The sequence below is a fragment of the Oenanthe melanoleuca genome, chromosome 4 (assembly GCF_029582105.1).
Source record: "Oenanthe melanoleuca isolate GR-GAL-2019-014 chromosome 4, OMel1.0, whole genome shotgun sequence".
In the NCBI taxonomy this organism is placed as follows: Eukaryota; Metazoa; Chordata; class Aves; order Passeriformes; family Muscicapidae; genus Oenanthe; species Oenanthe melanoleuca.
The window spans coordinates 10,066,691-10,084,701 of record NC_079337.1 but is presented as its reverse complement, the minus strand read 5'-3'; the positions used below and the strand labels follow the sequence as shown (position 1 = coordinate 10,084,701).

The following is an 18,011-nucleotide window of genomic DNA, read 5'->3' as shown; positions in this document are numbered from 1 at the left end:
TCTCCCAAGACAATGTTATAATGAACCATTACATTGACATATGACAACAAAACTTTTAGTCTCTTCACAAAAAGCAGCTTTTAGACAAGATGTGCTCAATCTTTTATTTAAAAAAAAAAGGTAAACAACAGAGATTAGAAGTAGAACTTGGTGAACAAACTTCCTCAAATGACTTTTTTGCTAAAAGTGTACTTATAAATCATTCATCAGTTCTTCTCCTGCATGGGCCATTTCTCTGTCACTCCAGCATGGGCCACTGTAATTGTAGTGATAAACAGTTTATAAATGTATGAGGTAAGATGGTGCAATACAAAGGATAGGGCTATTGTCTAAACCCTAAATGCAATGTCTGAAGTATTTGACTGATGAGTTCAGAACACTTACTTTTGAAAACTAGACTTACAGGAGGACAGAAATCTAGAGCACAAAGAGGATTAGAAGTGACAATAGCCCAAAATTAAAAATCTGAGCTCTATCAATTTTTAAAGTAAGCACTCTGCATACTTTTTCCTTTAACTCAGTTCAAATCTCCATAGGCTGTAGTCTGAGCTGCAGTCCAAGCAACAAATACTCTTCCACTAAATTTAAGAATGATTCAAGAAAGGAAATAAGAAAATGAGACAGCAAAATCCTAGGCTGTAATTTTTTTTTTTTTAATGGGCTTGGTATCTCTAGGATTCAGTGCAATTTTCATTCAAACTGGTGGTAAAAATTCCATTTGAATTTTAATATGTACATATGAAAGTGCTTCCCTTGAGCAGGAGCACTTCTTCTAAGAACCTGTTCAGTCACAGCTTTGAGCAGCAAACAATCTTAAGTAGAATATGCAGGAACACCATAAACAATGCCTGATGTGCCACAGCATTTTAGCCACAACCTGCAGATATGACAGTCTGGAAGTACAGAGCTTGTAAAACTCTGTGACAGCACCATCTGGTGTCTCCCAATAATGCTATTTATGCTATTTTTAGGGGAAGGGAAGAAATAGCCTGACAACCTTTAAAGCTAAATTTGGATATAAGCAAAGGGGATTTCCAGGATCATCTAGTCCAAACCTTGCTATTGCATGCCATCATTTAATAATTCCTTCACATCAGTTTATCATATCTTCTTTAATTCCAGTTAGGTAATGAGAAAATGTCACAGTTCTGTTAATTAAAAGCTTTCCTCTTTTTATTTTCTTTTGTATTCCTTTATATATGATCAACTTGCAGTCTTTTTCTTAAGGGCCAAATCCTAAATTGCTGTTTTCCTTCCACTGCATTTAGCTTTCCTGATATACCAACAGAGACCATCAAATCCTGTTTGCTTTTCCCCTTGTTGCCAAGCTTTTAACTTTCTCATAAATAATTCTTTACTCCCTCAGCCTCCTAGATGCCCTTTTCTGCATCTTCTGCAAGGGCAGCTCCAGGTGGGTTTTTTGAGGCCTCACAAGACAAAAGGTTTGTGTGCCCCCATCACTGCTGATCCTGTCTGTTAATGCATTTTAAGGCCACGTTTGAAGGGGAAGGGGATTTTAATGGGACCTGTTGTCTTCATGAACCATTATCCCAACCCAGAAGCTTCCAGTTAAGAGCAGAAATATGTGGTTTCAGTCTGTAGATTCATGACCTGGCATGATGCACTATTGAATTGCACCACATCTCTCTCAGTTGGGTCAATAAGGTTTTCCTGTACTCCATACATGCTTTTCTCTCTATTGCCAATGGCACCTTATTTTATGTTGTCAATTAATTTCCCATTTTGTTTGTATGCACAGTGGTCATTTATGATCCTGTTAATGGTGATCAATTCCAGAGATCTCTCTTGGGAAATCTCTTTTAGTAACCTCACCCATCTGTTTTCAGGAGAACATATTACTGTCTTCCATTTGGCCAAGCATATGTGACACTGTTTAAATCCTCTGTTGAAGGTCATTAGAAAGGTGTACTAGTACAGAATGTCCAATTAATTCAGGTATATGCTTCCTGTCTCTGAAGCAACACCAGGAATCTCTGCACATGTTTGAATTGCCCCAAGAAATCCTTCCCACCATTATCCTGGATACATCCATTTTTCCTTATTCCATTCAGAAGCTTGTTGGTGATTGCTTAAGGAGCAGGATGTCTGTGTGACTACTCTCTGTTCCACAGCATATTCACTGATATGTTTCAACTAAAATTGTGCAAAGCAGGATTCTGCCCCTAATTTGAAAACTGCACTAATGTTTATTATATATTGTCCACAATAGACAGGTTTGTTTTTTTTTCTGCACAAAGACTCAACTCTGTGTTTCTTTTAGGCATTAGAGAATGGCATGAAGCTGGCAACCTCTGCTTCCAAGATTTATCATTGTACCACAGATGTTATGAGCCACCTAACAAGCATTTAGCATGACTCTCTTTGCTCCAGATCACATTAACTTCCAGCATGATCATCTCTAATCACACATTTCTCTGCAGCAGGTTCTATTCATTATGCAGTCTTGATTGATACATTTCCAGTTTGTCTGTTTTTTAAAGAAAATCTCTTTTATTGGTTACAGTTTGGTTTAGGTTCTTCACAACATTTCCCCTGGAAGATGATTGAAACACTAAAAATTGACTCCATTTTGGAAGCCTGGGGGGTCCTGGTCAACCTTTGATATTTTTGATGACATGTGCTCTACCTTAGAGGGAGACAAGTAGGAGAGGAGAGTACATAAGGTGAGAATTTATAATCAAGTTCCAGGTGTCCTTCTGGTAGGAGGAACCATCTGACTGGAATGGCAGAAAGTGCCACCTTGGCTGTCCCACAGATCTGGGGCTGGGTTTTGCCTGTTCACTTTCTCTGTGAGACATTTAAATACCTCCCTTTATAGGAGAGCAAGGGAAATAACCTAATAACAGGAGAAAACTAACATTTTATATTTTTAACTTGCAAAGGAAAGGCCAATATTTTGACTAAGGGCTGAACAAGCCTCTAGATGAGATTCATGAGAAATCTGGAAAATGCTGAAAGCTTAAGGAAGCTGAATGAGCTATTATGAAGGGAAAGAAATTGCAGAAAAGTGACTGCTTCTTTCAATGGTCAATATTTTTAGGAAGCTATAATAGCATGAGGAACAGGCAGAAAGGGGTTCATCAGTAGCCATCTCCCAGGGTATTGTACTTTACAAAAAAAACCCTCTAATGAAAGCAAACACTAAACAAATATGATGAAACGTGGCAGGTTTTGCCTTTGGAACACAGGGAGCACAATCTCACAATGAAAACTTAATAGAGATCAAAGAAGGTAAGGCTCCTTTGAACTCTTTTCATAGTTTTTTAATGAAAATATCACTTTCCCTATAAATTCTATTGAACTTTTCCTATAACTCCAGTGAACAATTTATTTTGGCTGTAACACAGATCCTTTTTTTGTCTGAGACATTACTCAGAAACTTTCTTCAGAGTGTCAAAGTATTCTCAAGAACATTCAAATTTACCTAAGCAAATGAAACCAGAACTACAGTGGCAACTGTAGTGATTCAGAGAATGTTACAGTAGAGAGAAGCAGTATCCCAATCTAAGGCAGGATTCTGGAATAAAGTGACAGGTAATGTAGCTAGTAGCATATGAATGGGAAGATGGATGGAGTATTATCAATGTCACTTAGGACAAGAAAAGATGTGTTGCTCAATTAACTCACTAAATGAACTGACAGAGCAGAGTTTGGAGCTCAAAGCACAGTATTGGCAGCAAATGGGTGAGGGGATGGTATTGCTTTATCCTTTGCATGGTCTCCCAGTGTTAACATCTCTTCTGCTCTTCTCCAGCTGTAGAAAAGAATCAATTTCAGTCTTAAGCAGGGAAAGCAAAATAACTTCTTTTCCTGAGCACTCGCAGAGAGATGAGGTTTCAGTCAGCCTTCCTGCTGTCCATCAGCGTCAAAAAACCTCCAGGCTGCCCTGAAGTTAGCACTAACCCCAAGTGTCTCCCATCCACTAACCCTGGGGACAGTCACACAAGGCAGAGGGAACTGACCAGAACGTCCAGGGACGAGAGAGAGGAGGGACTTCTCACCTACCCTGTGGTGAGTATTTTCCATAAGTTTGCTTTTGCCTGTGCCCAGTTCAATGTAGAATGACTGACCTGAGCTTTGGGACTATCTAGGTCCTATATACAATAAGGTATCAAGTTTGACACTCTGTATTGCTTCCTGCACAATCTTCCCTCCAGCGATAAAGGGAGCCAGTGCACCTAATATAGGCTTTTTAACACCCTGCAATGTCACCTTCAGCATTCTTCTGGATAGAGATTCCAGATAAATCCCCACTTCAGCAGAATTTAGGCAGCTAGTATTTTAAAGTCTTATTTTTAAACCTCTTGCCATTTTACCTCTTGGCAATGAGTGTCCAGATAGAGATCCATGAAACACTGTGGGATTCCAAAACAGAGGGCTTTAGTAACCTGGTGGAGATTCCTGACCTTTAACTAAAGAAATTTCTGCTATTTCCTTTGAGATCATTCCAGTTTTGGTACAGATACACAATCCAGCACAATGTAAGCATAGCAATTACCTTTTAAACCAAAAAGGGTATAAACTACCTCATGAAAGGGTAAAATGTTATGGCATATGCCAGAGGTAGTCCTGCAGTGAATTTCAATGTGTCCTTTGCTCATTATCAGCTGTTGCCTAAATCCAGCTTCTGAGTTTCTACATATCAAGAATCTGGAGCTGGAGTTCCCCACATGCTACTTCTCTTATTATTATTAACCCTTTTTCACATACTCAAGTTTGAATATGATGGTCTTGCAAGGTATAGTCCAGGTGGAATTATTCTCACTTCAGAAACATGGAAAACGGGGAGGAGAATTTGTAATATGTTGTTAAAAGTCATACATAACATGCAAAATCCTGAGATACACCCCTTGTCCCAATGCTACTGATACTGTAAAAGTATTTTCAGTAATCTTTTCTTAAACTCTCAAGGTTCTCAATATCTTTTTTTAAAATGCAGATACCAAAACTGGACAGCTTTCAATATTTGTCTCACTGGTGTTTCAAGTGGAGCAAAAATCTACTGTTTCCTGCTTGTTGCTCCTCTGAAACATCCAGGGATAGCTGTATCCTCTTTAGACTCCTTTTCCCTAGGAATATAGGACAATTCTTGCCTACTCTGACCCCCTACACCCTTCCCTGTGTGCAGAGCAAACCACACACTGCTCCAGAGTGGCTGGCACTTTGTCACCTGGAAATGTGTTTTTACATTAAGCTCTATTAAAGCACATTCTGTCTCAACTAAGTTCATCTTATCTGGTCCCTAATAGATTACAGTGTAATGAGAATGTCATGTATCATTGAATAGCACACTTGTCAAAAGCCTGTTATGGACCTGGCTGTGTAATTTTACTAACCACTCTGTAACTTCCTCAGAAAAACATGAATCATATTTACTTGGCCACTTCCCATAAAAACACTTTGTTCATACATTGAGTTTTTTCTCTCTGTTTTTCCTTCAAGTTGGTTAATGTCAGCCTAATCAGCCTGTAACTAACTGGTCAACATAATTAGTTATTTTGGACCTTATCAGGAAACTGAATGCTGAATCTTTCAAGATTTTCCTGTTATGCCAAGATTTACTTGAAGTAGTGTCAGAAAGATACTGACAAAGAAACTGAAAGATACTGACCACTCTCAGTGCTCCTGTCCATTCTTTTGTTATTTTATTGGTACACAAAACTTTTCTGGGTCTGCTGTTTTTCATCTGTTCTTTCTTTTAAGTCCATAATCTAGCAAACATGTGCTCCCTTTTTTTCCAAATAAAATTCTGGAGTATTTATTAATAATATATATCTTTTTTAGACTCCTTGTCTAATAATAACCCTTACACTTCTAAATATACAAATGCTTTATTGCCCATAGCCCTTCCAAGCATGAATTTTCCCCTTAGGGCTTTTGCTTCCCTGATGAAATCTCAACACCTTCTAATTAATGTTGATTGCCATCTACTTTTGCATTTCAATATTAGTTCAACATGGAAATTTTTCCTTCTCATTTGCTGACTTTGCTTTTTCAAGAATGGACTTTCAAGGGAAGTTTTCCTCTTGCTTAATGGTAGACTTCTTGGTAAATCACCATATTTCCCTGTAAACGTCTCAATTTTATTCCTCTATTCATATTTTTCTCCCAAATGCACTTTTTTTCGCCTTTAGGGAATTAACTTTTTCAAAGTAGCATGTGTGTGTGTGAAACATGGTTCAGGCTTGTTTGCTTGGATCACGGGCAGCTGCAAACATAACCTGAAAAAAGGCAAATATTGACAGGAGTGACATACTCAGGCACTAATTGAATGAAAGTAAATGGCATTTCCAGCAGCAGGTTTTACTAAGGGGCTACAACAGGCACTACCTATAAATCTTGTAAGACGTTCTTTTGTTGCTGAGTGTAGGAATAGGAAAGTGGAATCATTTGCAATAGTATAGACAGACATGGAGTCCAGGTGCGTTTTGGTCCTTTTGAAAGGTGTCAGTCGTGGCCAAAATTCTTTTGGGGTGTTTCATACACTAAAACTCCTCAAGTCTGGGCTTTCACGGAAACAAAATTAAACACATCGTCTAACTGCCTCCAGAGAGCAGCTCCGTCATTCTCTGAGGGTTTCTGCGCTCCTGTCAGTCGCACCCGGTTTTAGTAAACGCGCCTGTCCTTCCTATTTCGGGAACTACAGCCGGGAACGTATTCGGGGTGTATTGTAAAACCTCTGTACGAGGGAGCAGTCAGGAAAAGTGGGAAAACCAGAGCAAAGCGGGCGCTCGGAGGTGCCGGGCTGCGCTCCCGGGAGATGCCGGGATCCCGCCAGGTGGCGACGCCGCGCCGCTCCCGCCGCCGGCGCTTCCCCCTCTGCCAGAAATCCCTCTCTGCCGGGAGCCCCTCCGCTAGGAACCCCCTCTTTGCCCCACTCCACCGGGAGCCCCTCGGGGCCGAGCCCCTCCGCCCCGAGCCCGGCCCGGCGCTACGTGTGCGCGCCCGGAGCTCCCCCCGCCCCCTGCGCCGCTCCCCGGCCGCGCTGCCAGCAGCGGGGGAGGCAGCTGCGCGGGCAGGGCGAGGGAGGGAGGGGAGGAGGGAGAGGGGAAGGCGGAGACGGGGCCAGCCCGAGGAAATCAAACGGCCCCGGCATGAATTAGGCAGCGGCCGCAGAGGGGAGGGCCCCCTCCCCCGCTCCGCTCGGTCTGTGTCTCGCCGGTCCCCGCTCGGAGCGCGGCTCGGGCGCGCACGCACACACGGACCGGCGGCGGGAGGAGGGAGGGAGGGAGAGAGGGCGGGGGGGCCGGCAGATGAAGATGGCAATGTCTGTGATCCAAGCGTGCCGCAGCCTGGCGCTCTCAACATGGCTGCTGTCCTTTTGTTTCGTGCATCTGCTGTGCCTGGACTTCACCGTGGCCGAGAAGGAGGAGTGGTACACGGCCTTCGTCAACATCACCTACGCCGACCCGGCGGCCGGCGGCGCCGAGCTCCGCAGCGAGAAGAGCGAGTGCGGGCGCTACGGCGAGCAGTCGCCCAAGCAGGACGCCCGCGGGCTGGTGGCCCTCTCCGCCTTGCCCGCCGAGCGCGACGCCTGCGAGCCCGGCACCCGCTTCAACACCCCGGCGCCGGGCAAGAGCTGGGTGGCCCTGATCCCGCGGGGAAACTGCACCTACAAGGACAAGATCCGCCACGCCGCCGCGCAGAACGCCTCCGCCGTCGTCATCTATAACCTGGGCTCCAGCAACGCCAACGAGACCATCACCATGCCCCACGCAGGTGAGCCGCGCCAGCCCCGGGGTGTGCCCGGGGGATGGAACCCCTTCTCCAGCCCGCTCTGCCGTCCCGCATCCTTGGGGTGGGAGCTGCTGCGGGGAGGTGTCCTCGCACCTCCTGACAGGGACAGGAATGCTGGGTGCCCGTCGTGGGGGCCGTGGAGCTCCTCTCCGTGCTGCCATGGCAAGGGATGGATGCGCTGCTGGCACATCCACAGCAATGCACGCCGCTGCTCCAGGGATGAAAAGTTTGGGACGTGTAAAGTTTGGCTCTAGGCGGAGGAGTGGGGCACCGGTGTTTGTTGTGTCCTAAGAGTCCTCTGGCAGGTGCCGTGCGGGACCGAGTGTGGCTGAGAGCTTCGGAAGAGAAGTTGTAGTGCTGTGGTGCAGGCTTATCAGGAGGTGCAATAAAGTACAGAACACGGTGTCCACAGTCTTGGCTGCGATAGTGTAAAAGCTGCGAGATTGAGCAGGAATGTCGAGTATCTGATTTGGTGAGAACATGAGATGTGTTGTCCAGGCTGGGATGGGGGAAGCGTTTCACTCGCCCAGGTGAATGTTCTGGTGGAGTTTGTGCTTGCAGTGTCAGCGCGTGGGGGGTCGGGTCCCAACATGTGCTTGTCAGCTTGAGCCCAGTCAACAATCCAGTCATTCGAAGTAACTTAAACCCTGGCTTATTCCCACAAAAAAAAAAAACCCACTGTTTCTGTACCAGTGCTTGATCTGAAATAATGTCTTAAAAACAGTTCACCAGACTTATATTTAGGGACAATGTTTTCTGCCAGGGGTCACTTGTCTTTTATGCCAGCTGCCTATGCCATGGAGATAAAATGCCACCTATTGTGAAATCTCAGTTTGGTTTCCATCCAGTAACTAATCGTGCCCAGCTGTTTCATGCCAGTTGAATCTTACTAGAGTTGGGGTAAATTGAAACACAGAAATGCTGCAAAACAGGATGTTATTCTAATGACATGTTAAATTTCCACAGTAAACTAGCTAGCTTGGATGTGCTGAGAAGCAATTTGTTGCCTGACCATAGTGCTAAAATACTGCTGGTGCAAAAGCAGCGATTTTGGAACCTCTTGTGTCCAGCCTGTTTCAGAGATTACCCATTTGTATTGGACAAATTAGTGTTTCTTTGGTAGGGTTGGTGGAAGATGGGGCTTTTTCTGGTGCTTTCCTTTGGTTTTGTGAGACAAGCGACTCATAACCTCTTGAGCTTCCTAAAACTATGTTTTATAACCTGCCCAGCTGTTCAGATTATACTTCTTGCTACTTTAAGTATCACAGATTATATACTAAGAAGTATAAAGCAGTAGGAGCTTGGCATACTTATGCACCCTCAAAGTAAAGCTCAGGCTGTTTTAAAACTTAAGATGCAGCATAGTTTGTTCTTCTCTACTAAGTTTCTCTAAAACTGCCTACATGTTGGATTAATTAATGGCTTGCCTGTTTTTAAAGTTTTCACTGAGCTGTTTTCCCACACAAATGGGGTTTAATTAAGAAACGGTGGGAGTAAAAAATGTGTCTAACCTTTTAAAATGTTAGAGCTTTGGTTTGTTTTAAAGTCTAAGATGAGGTAGGGAAGGAAACTTTCTTACTGAAGATTTCAAAAATATGAACATAGTATCAATTATCCTGGGAGCAGCTTCTTTTATGTTACATGATTCCATAGGATCTGTTCTGGGAATCCTTTCTGAGTGCTGAATTGGTCCCCAGCAGTGGGTTTGTACAGCACCAGAGGCTGAAATGGAAGGAAACTTTCAGAAATTAATCTGGACTTGTGGAACACGATCAGTGAGCCTGAAGGACTTTGCTCATTGATTTGATGAGGTTGTCTTCATTCCAAGGATTTTTGTTCAGCGAAGTTGAATAATGGTTGTTAGGCTTACCTTAGAGAAAACCTGTCCTCTGCACATGGTCAAAACTGAGAGGAGTTTTAGAGCACAAGTCTGATGGAACAGAAGAAAAAATAACTGTTCTTAGATATTTGGCAATCTAGATTCAGAACTTTACTCTCCCTCTGGTGCCACTGTTACTCTGGGACAAAGTGAACGGTCAGCCTGCGTAAAATTGTGGCTGCAAGTTTTCTACTTGCAGCCTTTGACATTTGCCTGTTCCCAGTCTAAATGATAGCACAAGATTCAAGGGAAAAATGAATCAGTTTCTTGGTTTCTGAGTTCAGCAGCATCTGCAGTGCTCTGCCCACGCGAAATCCTGGAGTGGGAAGAAGAAAATTCCATCCTGGAAAATACTAGGAGGTTGAGAGGGAAGGGTGAAATATGACCTAAAAAGCAATTTAAAAGTCAAAAGAAATATGCTGTTACTCCCTTTTTATTTTCTATTTTCCTCTCACAGATTATTTGAGGTTTCATAGAAGCTTAAACAAACTCTTCCCATACAGAAAAGTGTATCCTGTTGCATAACTATGTGGCATCTGCTCTTACTAAATAACTTTTACTCCTAACACTACTCTTAAGAAGTTTTTTCCCTTTACATTATTCTCTTCAGTATGTTTTGCCTTCTTTCTCTTATTGTCACTCTACCTCTTTGTGCTTCTTTTTCTGCTCCTCTCACCCTTGTTTCTTCATCTCTACCCCTGTGCTTCATTCCCTGCCTTAACCACGTTACTTTGCCATTTCATAGTGCTTTGCCCTTGCCACTTTCTTTCCAAGGCACTCTTTCTCTTGCCAAAGAAGTTACCTCATGGCTCTATGTTTAATTATATTTCCTGTTTTCTGCTACAGTGCATACCAATGACCCTTTGCTCATGTGGTGCCTCCTGATTTTAAAATCTATATGCGACTGTAGCAAGATATCTGCGTGTGAAATTAAAAGTGGGTTCATAGATCTCTCTCCCACCACCCCCAAATCAAAACCAGAGTAGTATTATATCAAAGCTTGTTGTGGAAATCTTCAAATATGACTCTCCAGGATTTATTTATAGAGCACACAGCACAAAGTGTGCAATCTGAGCCAGTTCTGTCACCCCATGGAAAGCCTTTGCTTTCAGGGAGCTGGTGCTGAGGTCACTGCCTGCACACCCAGGAGGATGAGGTGGAGTTATAACATTTGCATTCACAGGGAATGTGGAGCTCTGGGGTTCTCCTGCTAGGATGTCCTTAGCATGTATATCATCTGCCACAGCCTGTACAAACTGGCATCTTTATTTTTATTGGCTTGTAGGATGGCACAGGAGCTGTGAGTATGACTGTGTTTGCTTTTTGACTAAGTAGGCTCCAACCAGAGAAGGAAAAAAAGCATCTAGAATTTCTATTACAGGTGCTTTGCATTTCTCCTAGATCAACTTTCCTAGCAGAAATGTTCTTTAATAATATAGAGGATGTTCTTTTTTCTCCAGAAGAATAATCCATGGTATTGGCTGAGGTTTCTCATTGACGTTTTTTCTTACTAAGACCAAATTAGCAATTGTCTAGGCTTGAAAAGGCCCCAGCCACTGTGTCTACATTTAATAATTTAATATTAATTTGAAGTAGTCTTACTGCTTGTAGTACATATCCTAAGATTTCCTCTGTGCTCTGAACAGAGATATAAGAGAGCTTTCCAGAAGGTGATTCAAGGTGAGAACTCCCTTCTTTACAGTTCATATTTAAGGGAACCTATATGGACCATTTCTAACTTGGGAACCTGTCAGGTGCTTGGGGCAAGGAAAGAATGTTAACTGTGACTGTACACAATTCACATGTGGGTGAAAATGAAGATAAAATAATATTCTACATAATTTCTAAGACCAAGCTGGAATTCTGAGGTGCACAGATTATCTCATGTGCTGCAAAGGCAGCCAGACTCAACCTGGGAGCATTCAGCTCAATAACAGTCTCTTCCTTTGTACTCAGATTTTTGTTCCTTGATCAATGACTAGTCTTACCTTTTACATGTTTTAAGATGTGCTGGTAATAGTTTGGGCTTTGAACTGCCCAGTAGATTTGTACTGATATGCAAATTGAACACCAAAGTTGAAGATTTCTCTCTTTACAGACTTAATTCAGAATTGTAGCTACATTTTTTTCTTTATTAAGGCAATTGTTTCCTTAAGCTTTTGTGGAATTCTAATGAGGAAAATGTGCTGAGAGCATTCACACTGAATTTACATATGGATAAGTGTGAATTAACAGAGGGCTGGAGATTTCAGCCATCCAGAATCTGCCATAAATTTTTTTCTTTTCCAGGCACCCAAGACTGATTCCTAATAGAAACTCACTCAGTGGGGGAGGGAGATGGAGATGGGTGCATCTCTGAGCCCTATCCATTGAGGTATAACTGGGATGTACTGCCATCCTTAGGAACTCAGAAGAGCTCGTGGATCCGTCATGTAGTCCTGGCTTTCTGCAGTGTTTGAAAATCTAGTTCTCTGTGTTTATCAAAATTCAGGATTTCCAGCTGCCAGGCTGTCCCACTGCATTCCCTGGTGAGTCAGCTTGTGCTGCTGGTTCTGCTCTGAGGAGGTTCTACACTGCTTTACTGCCTGTGTGTTCAGCTGTGCCAGGCGGAGGGGGCACTAGGCAGCTAGTTCAGGTTAAACTGAATTGAAAGGAATTAATTTGACCTTCAAGGACTAGAACAACAAAATAATACTGATCCCTGGCACTGCCTGGGACAGCCACTTCAGCTGAGGCACTGAGTTTTGTCATTAGATGAGACATTTTTACCTTGTTGAGCCTTGCATCTCTCAGCTGGGTCGTGTGTCTCCTTCAGAGCCCACAGTGGGAATAAAGACAGTGGAAAGACACTGAGTCCATTGAGCTTTGGATCAAGTCATAAGGCACAGTTTTCCCTACAAAGTGGTGAAATATTGATTCATTGAAGATATCATTGGTCCTCCAAGCTTATTGATTGCAAAAGCAGTTAGATTTCTGCTTTGGTTATCCTCAACATTTGTATACAGTGACATTCATACAAGTGCTGTCTTCAGATCTCTGCGGTAGGAAGTGACAAGAAGAAATCTACCTCAGGAACAAAACTGTATCCATATCCACACGAACTGCTGACTGGTGATCTGGTATATAGTCCTTAGGAGAATGGCTAGCTTTTGAGAAAGCAATGCTTTGTCCTAGTCCCATTGATACTTTGTCTTTAAAATGGTATGTCTTATCTTGGGTTATTAGAATATTGTGGCAATCTTTGGCTTAGTGTGGCTCACCAATTAATGCAGATATATTTCTGTGCTACCTCCCTTCACATCACAGAGGGCAGGAACATTTTCAGCAAAATGGGAGAGAAAACTAACACTTTAGAGTTTTCCTGGTGAGAGGACACTTTCTACTTTTCTCCTGTAAGCAAAAGCCTAAAAGAACCCATTATTGTGGAGCACTTGTTGGATGGAGCTCATGGTGCTCTGTCATGTGAGATGACTGAGTTTCAAGTGACGTCTGCCTCTGCACACCACGAGCCAGGCTGATGAAGAGTTAGCCATTTATGAAGGGATAGCCAAACAATTTCTCCACTTCCCAATAATTTCTGCATAGCTAACCTGCACAGAAACAGCATTCATTTCAAGACAAGCCCCACTTCTGCCCTTTCAGCTACATTTGAGTAACAGTCACTTGATGACTCCTTTGGTGCAGAAGGGAGGGAACAATGCAATCATTGACTCATAGAAATCAGATATGGAAAAGATTGAGTAGTCCATGTAATCTGCCACCTTACTAATGCAGGGCTGCTTCCTACAGTGCCACCATCCACTACCATCACAGTGCTTTTTGCTCAGCATCTTGCAAAGGAAAGGGTTTAGGGGTGCTTCAGAAACAAATGCAGGAGAATGGTTCTGAGACAAGAGATACAAAATGATGAAGATGTTAATTAGTAATACTATACATTGCATAATATGAAATTCACATAACTTCCACAAAGGCACAGCAGCTAAAGATAAGGGTAAAAGCCAACTGTATCCTTTGTATGTCACAGTCTAGGGGAGTTATATGGCAATTGTGAGGAAAAGGAAGTGGCAAAATGTTTTGCAACTGGTTGTGTGCAAGCAGGCTTTACTGTGCTGTGTCTTTATTCTGCAGTGGGATTTGATCCCAGACTTTGTTCATGACCAGTGTGTTTTGGTTTCTCTGGAAATGAAATCTGAATGGTTCAGCCTCAGGTCAGGCACTGCACAGTTTGACCATTTTTTGAATGTGGATGAGCAGGGGTCAAGGACCCCTCAGAGTATTCTGCTTTTCATGAGTGCATTTGGATGTAGTATCTCAGAATGTAATTCTCTTGAGAACTACAATTTCTGTTACCTGGAAAAGAAAACCCAAACCTCTTAGCTGAAATCTTAACTTTAAAAATTCACCATATTAAATCTACCAGCTATATATCTACTATCTGATGCACTGGCCACATTAGTATAAGTCTTCAGCCAGCTGAAAATTACTGAGTTAGGTTCCTATCAACTGCTGGGAACAATTGGTTTTAGTTCAAAAACACATTGAGGGAAACACCTCTTCCTTCACCAGTTCTAATAGACAGGTTATAAATATTGTTTGCTTATGAAAAAATCAATACTATGCATCTGTGTTTTACAGGAGAGACCTAACAAGGGCATTCTTGACTTTCTGTCTCCTCTTCAATAAATTATTTGAAATGAACCTTAGAAAACTGAACTGAGGAGAAATGAAGGAGATTACAAAAATTAAACTGTTTGTTTTATGGCTATTCCACACTGAAATATGAAAAGCTAGCATGCTTTATTCTGTGCTGCTTAAAGATAATAGCTTTTTAAAATAATTTTTCATTTCTTTTCCCTCTCAAGAGTGGCCAGTGAATAATGTCAATAAAGTGAAGTGCCTGTTCATTTTCCTCTGACAGTATAATCATGGTGATACTCAGTTATACTGCTGGACCAAAGGGTCTGTCAGAGTTTTGGTCTCAAACTTGATGTGTTTAACTGTGTTTATGTACATGAGAGTCCTGCTGTAAATTGGAAAGATATTTTCAGTTTGATACAAAATTGGAAAGAAAGAATTGTTTATCTTTTTAGTTCCCAAACCCCAGAAACAAAAATTGCAGCCATGTAACTCCAGAGTCCTGGCTTGAGTATGTCTTGTATACTTCTTAAACAAAGATAGAAATATTACATCTGCACAGGAATGCAGCTCCTCCAGGGATACATGGAGTAGGGTGGGTTGGCAAGTGCTCCCTTGTGCTACACACTTAATGAGACATAGCTGTTTAAAATTAATTTGTATTCCATAGTGTTGTGAGCCTTGATTGTGAGAGAGGACCTCAGCAGTGAGGTGCCCCATAACAAAGCAGTTGTTTTTGTATGGTTTTCTGCCAAAACATTTCTGTCCTTACTACTGGCATATTTGTGTATGAACCATCATCATTTGTCACTGAAATGGGCTTAATGATACAGGATTTTATTCTTCCTAGTAATTTGTTCCATGTCCCAGCCTGCCTCCCTTCTTGTATGCTCTTTGATTTGCTCTTACTGTTCAAGTCTCTCCTTACAAACAATCTCTTTTTTGCAAGTCATTGTAAGAATATCTCACCAGATAATTTGTGTATTATATTATTAAGGGAATTTTAGATCACATTAATCTCTGGCTTCCAGCTGTATAAATCACACATCATTAAACTGTGCTCCTCTATTTGTTGTTTCATTTTGCAGTCCTTGTTAAAAATTATTTTTCTTTTTGACATGGTCACTGTTATATTACATTGAATGTGCCTGACATTACACAGGCATATTCAGAATGGACTCCAGAGCCTAGTGGGTAGTTTCATCTTTAATTAACATATATGCTTAATCTTAAGATTGCTGTAAAATTTGTCATCATTAGTTGAGTATGTGTTGTGGATTGCCTGTGTTCAGACCCAGCACAAGAAGCTCTAAGGTTTTATTGTTTTGGCTAAATTGATTTGTGAAGCACTTGAGAAGCTTTTGCACCTAATTGTTATTCTCATAGTAGCAGAGCATTTCCAGATCCTCAGGATCAAAGCTCTGGCTGTCTAACAAGTTCCACTATAAAAAATTTCTTGCATTTTCCAATTATGCAAGGGTTCTCTATCAGTATCTGATAAAGATCTCTCTGGTTTTACATCCTGTGATGCTAGCTAAAATGTTCCTATTCTTCTTCCTTTTCCATTTCAGTAGTTTCTGTTAGAAGACAGAAATTATTTCTGCTTTTCCTTTGCCCTTTCAAAAATCTCTGTGTTAGAGAATCTTAAATCTTCGGCCATATTTCTAGTGCATGTCTGTGTTTGTACTCAAAAATAAATCAGTCTTTAAAACAGGACAGTCTGATGCTGCAGTCACATTCATGATTGCTTCTTGTACTTGCACAGAGTATGCTTTCCCCTCTTGTGCCTTTTTAAGCTTTTATTATATGTTTATTGTCTCCTAGTTTTACCTGCCACTATCATGTTCCTTGTCACAGGCAGCTCTGGCAAGATTGTGTAATCTCTGTGCCTGGTCTCTTATTGCTCTTTATGTGTCCCTGTGTTTGAAGTACCATCTGGTTGTCCATCAAATCCATACCTTTACTAAACACTTTATCAAAATTTCTCATGCTGGAAAAAGAGGAGCTGTCTGAGTAAAATACATTATGTCTTTTTATAGTGCTGTCTTTGATGTATTTGCCTTGCCTTATCATTCCTTCAATCCTATACCCTCTCTTTTCTACCAAGTTTTTTCTCTCCTTTGTTTTGTTAGATTTTTTTTCTTTATTATCCCTGCTTCCAGTAAATCTTTTCCTGGCTTCTCACCCTTTTTTTTTTTTTTTTTTTTCTCACCTTCTTCCCTTTCCCTTTATGTGTTCTGCACCTGTTTTTCATCTCTACTATTTCGATTTTTTTTTTTTTCTTTCTGCCCACTCCTTACCAGGTTGACAGAAGGAGCCAAAGGCTATTTGCTTTGCTTAAGTGCTGACTGTAAGAGGAAGCAGAGCAGGATTATGCTCTTTTGGTGGCTTTTCCTTGGCAGCTGACTCTGGGTTTAAAGAGCATCTGCTGTCTGCTGCTCAGGGTGGGCTCAGAGGAGTGGGACACCAGCAATTGTGAAGCCATCAGAAGAGTGACAGGCACAGCACATTTGCTGTGCATAGGAGGGGTTTGTGCTGAACACTCCTCAGTCCTTTTCATGAATTCTTAAAAGTCTGAATTATGGTCTCCCCTCTTTCATACTTTCATGGAAAAAGATTGTTTCCCCCCACACTGGATGCTAGAAAAACTGATGGGAACTTTTTCTATCAGAACTGTTTTTCTTAGGCAGTGAAATAGATTTTCAACAGAAAACTGTTTTGAAAAGTTCTTGCTCTCTGGAAAAGATCTTACAGGTCTGGTTTGAATAAAAATTATATTTTAGTCAGTATTTTATGTTTCTGAATTTCAGTTTCAGAAGCAGTTTGGTTTCCTTTTTTTTTTGTTAGTAGGAGTCTGGGGGTTTTCTTCCATCTAGAAACATTTTCTTTATTCCATACCCAGACAGCCTTTTTTCTTTTATTGTTTTTTTATTTATTTTTTTTTTCCCAATCCTAGTCTAATAACCAGAACTTACTGAGATGTAAGTTACGAGAATCCACAGACAATTTTAAAAACAAAAAATATGACTCCATATTTCCAAAATTATGGCTTCTAATGGTGGTTAGTGCAAAGAAACTTTTGGTGCCAGAGAATTGATGTTATCTGGTTTCTAAATCTGCATGACATCACTTTTTCTGAAATAATTGAGAGGTTCATTCCCATTAACTAATTTATGTAACCATCTTTCTGCTATTATACTTACAAAAATAACAAAGCAAGCACTGAATTTGTAGTGGGAAATATCTCCTGTTGAGTTCCTTGTGCATTTGAAGTGTAGAATCTGTTCTTAGTTCTTAACCAATTCTGTGTTGAATTACCATAATGATTACTGTTGGCTTTTCATTTTCTGGCCACTAACCAGGAATATTTTTTTTGCCAATGCAAAGACAACTCTGTAAATTCTATCACAGAGCTGTTATCTTTGGCTCTCACTAGCCAAATGTGCTGTAGATTAGCCCACAAAAGAGGAGCTACTGTGCATATGTAAAGCAATAGTCTCCTTGGTAGTAATGACAGCAGGGAGGCAAATTTTAATGGGCTCTCACCTGGGCTAATACAGCACATCTTAAAATTTCTTCCTTGCAAATGAGGCCAATATTTAAAAATCACTTCTCACTTTACTAAGCTAGTGATTTAGTTATCATAAAACTCTGTGGTAGGTATTTTTAAATGATTTCTAATTCTTACATTACGTTAAATTAATTTGGAGAACACTTGATGGCCCAGTTGAGGAAAATG

At 41.4% G+C, this 18,011-nt stretch overlaps 1 protein-coding gene across 1 annotated transcript in view; it reads left to right on the top strand.

The window, feature by feature from the left end:
* The first annotated feature begins 7,064 nt into the window (after window positions 1–7,064).
* RNF150 (ring finger protein 150) overlaps window positions 7,065–18,011 on the top strand; it is a 101,752-nt gene continuing 90,805 nt past the window's right edge. The window contains exon 1 of the mRNA XM_056489805.1: window positions 7,065–7,740. Within this exon, the coding sequence (XP_056345780.1) occupies window positions 7,275–7,740 (466 nt within the window). The 5' untranslated portion in view covers window positions 7,065–7,274. The remainder of the gene's footprint in view (window positions 7,741–18,011) is intronic.